This window comes from Physella acuta, unplaced genomic scaffold, assembly GCF_028476545.2.
Source record: "Physella acuta isolate Inbredline_101_S28 unplaced genomic scaffold, ASM2847654v3 ptg000225l, whole genome shotgun sequence".
Lineage (NCBI taxonomy): Eukaryota > Metazoa > Mollusca > Gastropoda > Physidae > Physella > Physella acuta.
Window position 1 is genome coordinate 98,200 of NW_026731744.1, and position 13,009 is coordinate 111,208.

At 39.5% G+C, this 13,009-nt stretch overlaps 1 protein-coding gene across 4 annotated transcripts in view; it reads right to left on the reverse strand.

The window, feature by feature from the left end:
• The window catches only part of LOC131937925 (dnaJ homolog subfamily C member 21), a 31,733-nt gene extending 19,181 nt beyond the window's left edge, over positions 1-12,552 (reverse strand). Inside the window, exons 1-12 of one of the 4 annotated variants that reach the window (XM_059295691.1) lie at positions 12,466-12,549; positions 12,308-12,355; positions 11,735-11,747; positions 10,838-10,982; positions 10,575-10,703; positions 10,153-10,247; positions 9,643-9,768; positions 8,208-8,381; positions 7,841-7,891; positions 7,392-7,471; positions 7,176-7,285; positions 391-502 (exon numbers count right to left, since the gene is read on the reverse strand). In XM_059295691.1, coding sequence (XP_059151674.1) covers positions 391-502; positions 7,176-7,285; positions 7,392-7,471; positions 7,841-7,891; positions 8,208-8,381; positions 9,643-9,768; positions 10,153-10,247; positions 10,575-10,703; positions 10,838-10,946 — 986 coding nt within the window. In that variant the 5' untranslated portion in view covers positions 10,947-10,982; positions 11,735-11,747; positions 12,308-12,355; positions 12,466-12,549. Of the gene's footprint in view, positions 1-390; positions 503-7,175; positions 7,286-7,391; positions 7,472-7,840; positions 7,892-8,207; positions 8,382-9,642; positions 9,769-10,152; positions 10,248-10,574; positions 10,704-10,837; positions 10,983-11,734; positions 11,748-12,289 lie in introns of all 4 variants that reach the window. The other 3 variants (XM_059295690.1, XM_059295692.1, XM_059295693.1) reach the window with 3 other exon arrangements.
• Positions 12,553-13,009: the final 457 nt, after the last annotated feature.

Below are 13,009 nucleotides of genomic sequence, written 5' to 3' on the forward strand. Positions count from 1 at the left end.
GGTTGGAGAACCTGTGACATACGTATGGTTTTAGGTGGTACAGTGGACTTCTCGTGGTTGGAGAACCTGTGACATACATACGGTTTTAGGTGGTACAGTGGACTTCATATATGTTGGCATTCAGGTGGGTTTTGTATGGTAGCGTGGACATATCTGTTTCAGTTGGGTTTTATATGGTAGGGTGGACATCATGAATGGATAAATTGAGAAGGTTGAAATTAAATGAGAAATCAAATATACAGCATGCACACCATAAATAGATGTTGATGTGCTAGGGTGAATGTTAAGCTATGTAATGAGAGCTCCATGTGCTAGAGAGAATGTTATGCACATTATCCAACCAGTTATAACCAAATTTCCCAAATAAGAAATAGAAAATAAAAGACTTACGCTTTGTCACTTTTGAAAGATTTGTTGCAGGCCACGCAGTAGAGTTCATCCATGTACAAAATATCCTCATCCCCATTGGCTTCGTTGTCCTCGGCTAGGTCATCCATCAGCCCTGGGAACAAACAGATAATAGACAGGGTGAACCCACTTCATCAGTCAGACTTGGGAACAAATAGACAGGGTGAACCCACTTCATCAGTCAGACTTGGGAACAAATAGACAGGGTGAACCCACTTCATCAGTCAGACTTGGGAACAAATAGACAGGGTGAACCCACTTCATCAGTCAGACTTGGGAACAAATAGACAGGGTGAACCCACTTCATCAGTCAGACTTAACAACAAACAAATAATAGACAGGGTGAACCCACTTCATCAGTCAGACTTAACAACAAACAGATAATAGACAGGGTGAACCCACTTCATCAGTCAGACTTGGGAACAAACAGATAATAGACAGGGTGAACCCACTTCATCAGTCAGACTAGGCAACAAACAGATAATAGACAGGGTGAATCCACTTCATCAGTCAGACTTGACAACAAACAGATAATAGACAGGGTGAACCCACTTCATCAGTCAGACTTGGGAACAAATAGACAGGGTGAACCCACTTCATCAGTCAGACTAGGCAACAAACAGATAATAGACAGGGTGAACCCACTTCATCAGTCAGACTTGGGAACAAACAGATAATAGACAGGGTGAACCCACTTCATCAGTCAGACTTAACAACAAACAAATAATAGACAGGGTGAACCCACTTCATCAGTCAGACTTAACAACAAACAGATAATAGACAGGGTGAACCCACTTCATCAGTCAGACTAGGCAACAAACAGATAATAGACAGGGTGAACCCACTTCATCAGTCAGACTTAACAACAAACAAATAATAGACAGGGTGAACCCACTTCATCAGTCAGACTTAACAACAAACAAATAATAGACAGGGTGAACCCACTTCATCAGTCAGACTAGACAACAAACAGATAATAGACAGGGTGAACTCACTTCATCAGTCAGACTAGGCAACAAACAGATAATAGACAGGGTGAACCCACTTCATCAGTCAGACTTGGGAACAAACAGATAATAGACAGGGTGAACTCACTTCATCAGTCAGACTAGGCAACAAACAGATAATAGACAGGGTGAACCCACTTCATCAGTCAGACTTGGGAACAAATAGACAGGGTGAATCCACTTCATCAGTCAGACTTGACAACAAACAGATAATAGACAGGGTGAACTCACTTCATCAGTCAGACTTAACAACAAACAAATAATAGACAGGGTGAACCCACTTCATCAGTCAGACTAGACAACAAACAGATAATAGACAGGGTGAACTCACTTCATCAGTCAGACTAGGCAACAAACAGATAATAGACAGGGTGAACCCACTTCATCAGTCAGACTTGGGAACAAACAGATAATAGACAGGGTGAACTCACTTCATCAGTCAGACTAGGCAACAAACAGATAATAGACAGGGTGAACCCACTTCATCAGTCAGACTTGGGAACAAACAGATAATAGACAGGGTGAACTCACTTCATCAGTCAGACTAGGCAACAAACAGATAATAGACAGGGTGAACTCACTTCATCAGTCAGACTTAACAACAAACAAATAATAGACAGGGTGAACCCACTTCATCAGTCAGACTAGACAACAAACAGATAATAGACAGGGTGAACTCACTTCATCAGTCAGACTAGGCAACAAACAGATAATAGACAGGGTGAACCCACTTCATCAGTCAGACTAGGCAACAAACAGATAATAGACAGGGTGAACTCACTTCATCAGTCAGACTAGGCAACAAACAGATAATAGACAGGGTGAACTCACTTCATCAGTCAGACTTGGGAACAAATAGACAGGGTGAATCCACTTCATCAGTCAGACTTGACAACAAACAGATAATAGACAGGGTGAACCCACTTCATCAGTCAGACTTAACAACAAACAGATAACAGACAGGGTGAATCCACTTCATCAGTCAGACTTGGGAACAAACAGATAATAGACAGGGTGAACCCACTTCATCAGTCAGACTAGGCATCAAACAGATAATAGACAGGGTGAACCCACTTCATCAGTCAGACTAGGCAACAAACAGATAATAGACAGGGTGAATCCACTTCATCAGTCAGACTTGACAACAAACAGATAATAGACAGGGTGACCCACTTCATCAGTCAGACTTGGGAACAAACAGATAATAGACAGGGTGAACCCACTTCATCAGTCAGACTAGGCATCAAACAGATAATAGACAGGGTGAACCCACTTCATCAGTCAGACTAGGCAACAAACAGACAGGGTGAACCCACTTCATCAGTCAGACTTGGGAACAAACAGATAATAGGGTAAACCCACTTCATCAGTCAGACTTGGGAACAAACAGATAATAGACAGGGTGAACCCACTTCATCAGTCAGACTTGACAACAAACAGATAATAGACAGGGTGAACTCACTTCATCAGTCAGACTTAACAACAAACAAATAATAGACAGGGTGAACCCACTTCATCAGTCAGACTAGACAACAAACAGATAATAGACAGGGTAAACCCACTTCATCAGTCAGACTTGACAACAAACAGATAATAGACAGGGTGAACCCACTTCATCAGTCAGACTTGGGAACAAACAGATAATAGACAGGGTGAACCCACTTCATCAGTCAGACTAGGCAACAAACAGACAGGGTGAACCCACTTCATCAGTCAGACTTGGGAACAAACAGATAATAGGGTAAACCCACTTCATCAGTCAGACTTGGGAACAAACAGATAATAGACAGAGTGAACCCACTTCATCAGTCAGACTAGGCAACAAACAGATAATAGACAGGGTGAACCCACTTCATCAGTCAGACTTGGGAACAAACAGATAATAGGGTAAACCCACTTCATCAGTCAGACTTGGGAACAAACAGATAATAGACAGAGTGAACCCACTTCATCAGTCAGACTAGACAACAAACAGATAATAGGGTGAACCCACTTCATCAGTCAGACTTGACAACAAACAGATAATAGACAGGGTGAACCCACTTCATCAGTCAGACTAGGCAACAAACAGATAATAGACAGGGTGAACCCACTTCATCAGTCAGACTTGATAACAAACAGATAACAGACAGGGTGAACCCACTTCATCAGTCAGACTTGACAACAAACAGATAATAGACAGGGTGAACTCACTTCATCAGTCAGACTTAACAACAAACAAATAATAGACAGGGTGAACCCACTTCATCAGTCAGACTAGACAACAAACAGATAATAGACAGGGTAAACCCACTTCATCAGTCAGACTTGACAACAAACAGATAATAGACAGGGTGAACCCACTTCATCAGTCAGACTTGGGAACAAACAGATAATAGACAGGGTGAACCCACTTCATCAGTCAGACTTGGGAACAAACAGTTAATAGACAGGGTGAACCCACTTCATCAGTCAGACTTGGGAACAAACAGATAATAGGGTAAACCCACTTCATCAGTCAGACTTGGGAACAAACAGATAATAGACAGGGTGAACCCACTTCATCAGTCAGACTAGGCAACAAACAGATAATAGGGTGAACCCACTTCATCAGTCAGACTTGGGAACAAACAGATAATAGACAGGGTGAACCCACTTCATCAGTCAGACTTGACAACAAACAGACAGGGTGAACCCACTTCATCAGTCAGACTAGGCATCAAACAGATAATAGACAGGGTGAACCCACTTCATCAGTCAGACTTGGGAACAAACAGATAATAGACAGAGTGAACCCACTTCATCAGTCAGACTAGGCAACAAACAGATAATAGACAGGGTGAACCCACTTCATCAGTCAGACTAGACAACAAACAGATAATAGGGTGAACCCACTTCATCAGTCAGACTTGACAACAAACAGATAATAGACAGGGTGAACCCACTTCATCAGTCAGACTAGGCAACAAACAGATAATAGGGTGAACCCACTTCATCAGTCAGACTTGACAACAAACAGACAGGGTGAACCCACTTCATCAGTCAGACTTGGGAACAAACAGATAATAGACAGGGTGAACTCACTTCATCAGTCAGACTAGGCAACAAACAGATAATAGACAGGGTGAACTCACTTCATCAGTCAGACTTAACAACAAACAAATAATAGACAGGGTGAACCCACTTCATCAGTCAGACTAGACAACAAACAGATAATAGACAGGGTGAACTCACTTCATCAGTCAGACTAGGCAACAAACAGATAATAGACAGGGTGAACCCACTTCATCAGTCAGACTAGGCAACAAACAGATAATAGACAGGGTGAACTCACTTCATCAGTCAGACTAGGCAACAAACAGATAATAGACAGGGTGAACTCACTTCATCAGTCAGACTTGGGAACAAATAGACAGGGTGAATCCACTTCATCAGTCAGACTTGACAACAAACAGATAATAGACAGAGTGAACCCACTTCATCAGTCAGACTTGACAACAAACAGATAACAGACAGGGTGAACCCACTTCATCAGTCAGACTTAACAACAAACAGATAACAGACAGGGTGAATCCACTTCATCAGTCAGACTTGGGAACAAACAGATAATAGACAGGGTGAACCCACTTCATCAGTCAGACTAGGCATCAAACAGATAATAGACAGGGTGAACCCACTTCATCAGTCAGACTAGGCAACAAACAGATAATAGACAGGGTGAATCCACTTCATCAGTCAGACTTGACAACAAACAGATAATAGACAGGGTGACCCACTTCATCAGTCAGACTTGGGAACAAACAGATAATAGACAGGGTGAACCCACTTCATCAGTCAGACTAGGCATCAAACAGATAATAGACAGGGTGAACCCACTTCATCAGTCAGACTAGGCAACAAACAGACAGGGTGAACCCACTTCATCAGTCAGACTTGGGAACAAACAGATAATAGGGTAAACCCACTTCATCAGTCAGACTTGGGAACAAACAGATAATAGACAGGGTGAACCCACTTCATCAGTCAGACTTGACAACAAACAGATAATAGACAGGGTGAACTCACTTCATCAGTCAGACTTAACAACAAACAAATAATAGACAGGGTGAACCCACTTCATCAGTCAGACTAGACAACAAACAGATAATAGACAGGGTAAACCCACTTCATCAGTCAGACTTGACAACAAACAGATAATAGACAGGGTGAACCCACTTCATCAGTCAGACTTGGGAACAAACAGATAATAGACAGGGTGAACCCACTTCATCAGTCAGACTTGGGAACAAACAGTTAATAGACAGGGTGAACCCACTTCATCAGTCAGACTTGGGAACAAACAGATAATAGGGTAAACCCACTTCATCAGTCAGACTTGGGAACAAACAGATAATAGACAGAGTGAACCCACTTCATCAGTCAGACTAGGCAACAAACAGATAATAGACAGGGTGAACCCACTTCATCAGTCAGACTAGACAACAAACAGATAATAGGGTGAACCCACTTCATCAGTCAGACTTGACAACAAACAGATAATAGACAGGGTGAACCCACTTCATCAGTCAGACTAGGCAACAAACAGATAATAGACAGGGTGAACCCACTTCATCAGTCAGACTTGATAACAAACAGATAACAGACAGGGTGAACCCACTTCATCAGTCAGACTTGACAACAAACAGATAATAGACAGGGTGAACTCACTTCATCAGTCAGACTTAACAACAAACAAATAATAGACAGGGTGAACCCACTTCATCAGTCAGACTAGACAACAAACAGATAATAGACAGGGTAAACCCACTTCATCAGTCAGACTTGACAACAAACAGATAATAGACAGGGTGAACCCACTTCATCAGTCAGACTTGGGAACAAACAGATAATAGACAGGGTGAACCCACTTCATCAGTCAGACTTGGGAACAAACAGTTAATAGACAGGGTGAACCCACTTCATCAGTCAGACTTGGGAACAAACAGATAATAGGGTAAACCCACTTCATCAGTCAGACTTGGGAACAAACAGATAATAGACAGGGTGAACCCACTTCATCAGTCAGACTAGGCAACAAACAGATAATAGGGTGAACCCACTTCATCAGTCAGACTTGGGAACAAACAGATAATAGACAGGGTGAACCCACTTCATCAGTCAGACTTGACAACAAACAGACAGGGTGAACCCACTTCATCAGTCAGACTAGGCATCAAACAGATAATAGACAGGGTGAACCCACTTCATCAGTCAGACTTGGGAACAAACAGATAATAGACAGGGTGAACCCACTTCATCAGTCAGACTAGGCATCAAACAGATAATAGACAGGGTGAACCCACTTCATCAGTCAGACTTGGGAACAAACAGATAACAGACAGAGTGAACCCACTTCATCAGTCAGACTAGGCAACAAACAGATAATAGACAGGGTGAACCCACTTCATCAGTCAGACTAGACAACAAACAGATAATAGGGTGAACCCACTTCATCAGTCAGACTTGACAACAAACAGATAATAGACAGGGTGAACCCACTTCATCAGTCAGACTAGGCAACAAACAGATAATAGGGTGAACCCACTTCATCAGTCAGACTTGACAACAAACAGACAGGGTGAACCCACTTCATCAGTCAGACTAGGCATCAAACAGATAATAGACAGGGTGAACCCACTTCATCAGTCAGACTTGACAACAAACAGATAATAGACAGGGTGAACCCACTTCATCAGTCACACTTGACAACAAACATGGGAATAAAGAGATTAAGCAGCTGACCATTGTCCACTTCACCAAAATGTTCATCAAGATGAGCTTCTAGTTGCTGCAGATCTTTCTCTAAAGCTGACATGGCTGACCAATCGGCCTCCTGGTAACTCTCCAGTTTTCTATAAATAGATTGCCGCAGCTTTACCACCAGTTGGACAATTTTGGAGTGAACACATAAACCATGTAAACAAAAGCGTAAACATTTTAAAAGGGGGGAGAACTCACTTCTTCCTGTCTCTGATGTCGTCTTCTCTTTTCTGACGAGTTTTAGCTTCTATTTCTGCGTGTCTTTCCTCAAGTTTTTTCTGGGGGGAAAAAAAATTGTATGCATAAAAGGTAACGTTGCTTTATTTTTGTAAGGTTGCTTTATTTTTGTAAGGTTGCTTTATTTTTTAACAATTTCACTCTTTACTCTTTAGTGATGTTGCCAGAAGTTAGAAGAAACAGAAAACAAACTTCCTTTCTGTATTTTTAGCAATTACAAATTACAAATGGGTAAGTTTTATGAAAATTTCAGAAAAAACATGTCAAAAATGTGACATTATAAAATTATATTTTAAAGGGTTATGTCCCTTTCCTATGGATTAAAAGTGAGAATTACAATTCTGCCAACGAGGTTAATCAAACAGGTACAACAAACTGTCATGAACTACACAGAGGAAAACACTGCTCACCTTGTATGCTTGCACTCTCTTGTCTCTTTTCTTGGCGTAGGCCACAAGGTTCTGAAAAGTTTGTCAAATACAAGAGTCAGACTTCAAATAATGGAGGACTTTTGACATGAAATTATTGAAAATTTTCATGAGATTACAAAATCACAACATAACAAAGTAAAAGAAAAAGTTCAACAAATTCACTTGTCACAGCTATCATCAGCTCTCAAAGGTTACATTTATTACTTACACATCCGATACATATCAGGGCTCAAAGGTTACTTTACTTACTCAACTTACTTACATGTATGATTGTTATATAAATACTGTGCCAGATGTGTATTCAATAAGTAAAAAGTAATGCCAATCAACCAATGATGTTACTCACCCTAATCTCTTCATTGCGCTCCTTTTTGGCAGCATCTCTCAGCTTCTTGTTCTCAGCCTCCATGGCCCTCCTGCAGCGCCGGTCTGGGGCTTCACGTGTGTCGTACTTCTCCTCCCACACATACGTTTTATTGGTGCAGAAACTTGACCAAAACGCATAGAATGGTCCCACTATCTGGAGTCAAGTTTTAGACAAATGATATTGTTGTATGCAGGTTTGAGAAAAATTGTTGTGTGCAAAAAAAGGCTGGGGGTTTATGACTGTAGTGAAGTTGTGGGTGGGGGAGGGAGGGGTGAGAAATGTGCTCAAAACCAATGCACCACTTCAGGGTGTAGAGGTTTGGCTTTTTGTGATGAAACAATTGGGGAATGGGGTAAAATCTTGCTACAGTTGTGTGAAATCACTTAAGGAAGATTTCAAATCTTGCTACAGTTGTGTGAAATCACTTAAGGAAGATTTCAAATCTTGCTACAGATGTGTGCCAACACTTAAGGAAGATTTCAAATCTTGCTACAGTTGTGTGCCAACACTTAAGGAAGATTTCAAATCTTGCTACAGATGTGTGCCAACACTTAAGGAAGATTTCAAATCTTGCTACAGTTGTGTGCCAACACTTAAGGAAGATTTCAAATCTTGCTACAGTTGTGTGCCAACACTTAAGGAAGATTTCAAATCTTGCTACAGTTGTGTGAAATCACTTAAGGAAGATTTCAAATCTTGCTACAGTTGTGTGAAATCACTTAAGGAAGATTTCAAATCTTGCTACAGTTGTGTGCCAACACTTAAGGACGATTTCAAATCTTGCTACAGTTGTGTGAAATCACTTAAGGAAGATTTCAAATCTTGCTACAGTTGTGTGTCAACACTTAAGGAAGATTTCAAATTTTGCCACAGTTGTGTGTCATCACTTAAGGAAGATTTCAAATCTTGCTACAGTTGTGTGCCAACACTTAAGGAAGATTTCAAATCTTGCTACAGTTGTGTGAAATCACTTAAGGAAGATTTCAAATCTTGCTACAGTTGTGTGAAATCACTTAAGGAAGATTTCAAATCTTGCTACAGTTGTGTGCCAACACTTAAGGAAGATTTCAAATCTTGCTACAGTTGTGTGAAATCACTTAAGGAAGATTTCAAATCTTGCTACAGTTGTGTGAAATCACTTAAGGAAGATTTCAAATCTTGCTACAGTTGTGTGAAATCACTTAAGGAAGATTTCAAATCTTGCTACAGTTGTGTGCCATCACTTAAGGAAGAGTGACAGTTCTATGACATCTGCCATCTTGTCGGTGTACAACACCCCTTACACTGTTACACCCACCTATTACAGCTGTGATCTCCTGATGCTGCCTAATGCTGATGTGTACAACACCCCTTACACCCACCTATTACAACTAAGATCTCATGATGCTGCCTAATGCTAATGTTGACTACTTACCTCATCATAGTCTGCCTCAGGTCCTCCAAATTTAGGAAATTCTTCATCTTTTTTTCTATCTGGCATGAAAACATAATCTTCCTCTGCCAGTTTTTCAAAAACTTTTCCATAAACAGAATAGAAGCCCTTTAAATATGGTGAAAAATTGGTTACAGTAGGATATCATTTGAAATGTGAAAACAATCAATAATAGATTTTTGTCCCCCAACATGTGTAAACCATTAACCTAATTTATACAAAAGCTGTAGCCCAAACAGGCATATCTGCACAGGAAAAAAAAAATCAAACAAGCAAAAGATAAAAACTGTCCCATCATAGATCAAATAAGCAAAAGATCAACACTCACATTCTCATCATAGATCAAACAAGCAAAAGGTCAACACTCACATTCTCATCATAGATCAAACAAGCAAAAGATCAACACTCACATTCTCATCATAGATCAAACATGCAAAAGATCAACACTCACATTCTCATCATAGATCAAACAAGCAAAAGATCAACACTCACATTCTCATCACTACCAAAACCAGAGTAGCAGCTGGAGTTAAAGTACTGGAAAATGTCCAGGCTCTCATCATCATATTTGTCACCACCTCCAAGACCTGCCAAAACAAAACCCACATGGGCACATCAGGAACATGAACATATTTTTTTTAATCAGACGGCTATTTAAATTATTTCAAATATTGTAATCAAAGAGCCACTAACTGTTAGATGTCAAGAACAAAATGAGATACACTGTGTGTGTCTGTCAAGAACAAAATGAGATGCACTGTGTGTCTGTCAAGAACAAAATGAGATGCACTGTGTGTGTCTGTCAAGAACAAAATGAGATGCACTGTGTGTGTCTGTCAAGAACAAAATGAGATGCACTGTGTGTGTCTGTCAAGAACAAAATGAGATGCACTGTGTGTGTGTCGATGACTTACCACCTCTTAAAATAGCCTCCCTGTGTTTGTCATACCAAGCCCTTTCTTGTGGGTCACTCAGCACTTCATACGCCTGCTGTACAACACGAAACTTGGCGGTGGCTTCTTCAATGTTGTCAGGATTTTTATCTTCAATTAAAAAAAACCTTACAGAATAGCTATTTAAATGAACTGTAAGATATAGAAAACTATATCAGAGATTCTAATAACTCGACATTTTGGTTAGAAAAAAATAAAATTGCTGACAAGAGTGGGGCAGGTACCTGGATGATATTTCAAGGCCAGCTTTCTGTACGACTTCTTCAGCTCATCCAAGTCAGCATCACGCTCGACTCCCAGCACCTCATAGTGGCACTCAATTTTTCTGGCCATGTTTTTGGTTACAAAATATGTTCTTACTTCACAGCCCTGCGCTCAAGAATAGAAAAAAAATTGTTTATCATATTTTATATCATGATTAAGGAGGGGACTAGGCATATAATGCTAATAAAACTGCAAAATTTAAAAATTTTAAAAAAGCATAAATTTGAAAAAGGATGAACAATATTAAGAGACTCTTTTTTTAAAATTCAAACAAATTTAAATTTAATAAAGCCAACACCAGTACTGTTTAGTAAATGTAATTTTATCTAGAGCTAATTTTGAACATGTTGCAGATAGCCACAGTGTTGCTGAGATAAAGACAAAACAGAGGCAACATATTTCAGTTTTAAATTTTATTTTGTGGAAAGTCCAGATAAGCCCCACCACTAATGAATTGAAAGTGCACAAGCAAAACATTAAGCCCGCCACTTTATGCCAACTCCCATTTAATGCATGCATGCAACTTTGAGCTATTTATGATGCTTAGACATTTGAAAGGCACACCATAAAATGATGAAACAACCCCTTATCTGCTGAGGGTTAGGGTCATAGTTGGGTTGGGGTTAAAACCTAAAAGTAAAAGTTTCACATCCTTTTTTATAATCTTTTTAGGGTGGCGGGGATTAACTTGTTGGCAGGGCTTATCTGGAGTCTAAGATCATTCACTACTACAATAAAAAAAACATCATTCAATCAATGGTCTCAGTAACTAATAAACTAGCAAGTTTATAATTAGCAAAAGTACTCAAACGATCTTACTTTCTCTTGAATACTTGACGTGTATCTATTTTACTTACCTAGATTCAGATTGATAAATCGGTAATCTATCGTTTTGGGTACGTAAAATCGCCCGCGGCTATTTATGTACGAAAACGTTACCTCGTTGTCAAGGCTTTAATAGAAGTATATTGTCATACTTTTGTGTCAAATATTATAGATAAATGAATAATAAACCTAAATCAATGGCTAAATATATTGATATAGGCCAGAAATTAACTTTAAACAGCAGTGTCTGAGAGCAAGATTTGCTATATAAAATATAAACAGCAGCCATTTGTAAAATAGAGTGGCTTCCCCCTGAATCTGGCGCTAAAAGCTTATAAGAATAAAACTTAGACAAGATGGCTGCTATAGTAAATGAGCATGGTTGCATCTGTTGGAAACATCGCTAGTCTTCATTTATTACGGAAAAGTTTTAATTCAATTGTTTAAAAACAGCAGGTACATAAATGAATCAAGGAAACATTTTTGAATTTTTAAAAACATAAATCCTCCTCAAAATGTGAAATAATTATTAAAATTTAAGGAGTCACCTGTTTTTCACATTACAAATCGCGGGCGATTTTACGTACCCAAAACGATAGATTACCGATAAATCACCGGTGCTCAGTCGGAGTCAGCTCTTTCTCGACTCTTTGCTTGATTTTTTAGTCAAAATAAAAAAAAATAGATAAGATTGGGAAAATGTAGAGATTTATTTAGTTGGAAATAAATTTCTTGTGTAATATACACATTAATGTAACAGTACTTTGAATACTGTGGATCGCGTTTACAAAGTTTGGTGATATTACACCATAACAGCACATCATAACAGCGTTTTGATGCAGTAAGCAGCCATAATGGAACTCTCTTTAAGAGAAATTTAATAAATTATACATATTGTTGTCTATTCAATTAAAGCAAATATATTATGGTCCAAACATTCTAAAGTGAAACGACTGTGTTTTCTTTTTTATCTTTTGAGACATTATTTCTCCGCTAAGAAAAAAAAATAGGGGGGGGGGGGGTACTTTAAACTTTCGTAGGGGGGCACTTAAATTTCTGGGGAGAGAGTAGAGCGGCGAACACTGGTTACAGTATAGAACAATATTCTTTAATTTTCTATATAATTTTGTTTCAATTTCATTGAGGGGGAGGGGGTTATTTCTCGAAAATATGTTAAAGGATATAAGCACCTTGCGTATTTTGTTGGCCGCAGTAAGCACTTCCTTAGCTTGATATAACAACACCATCCAGTGGCGTAGCGAGGTCGGGTGTCACCCGGTGAGGCACTTAATGGTTTCAACCCCCAG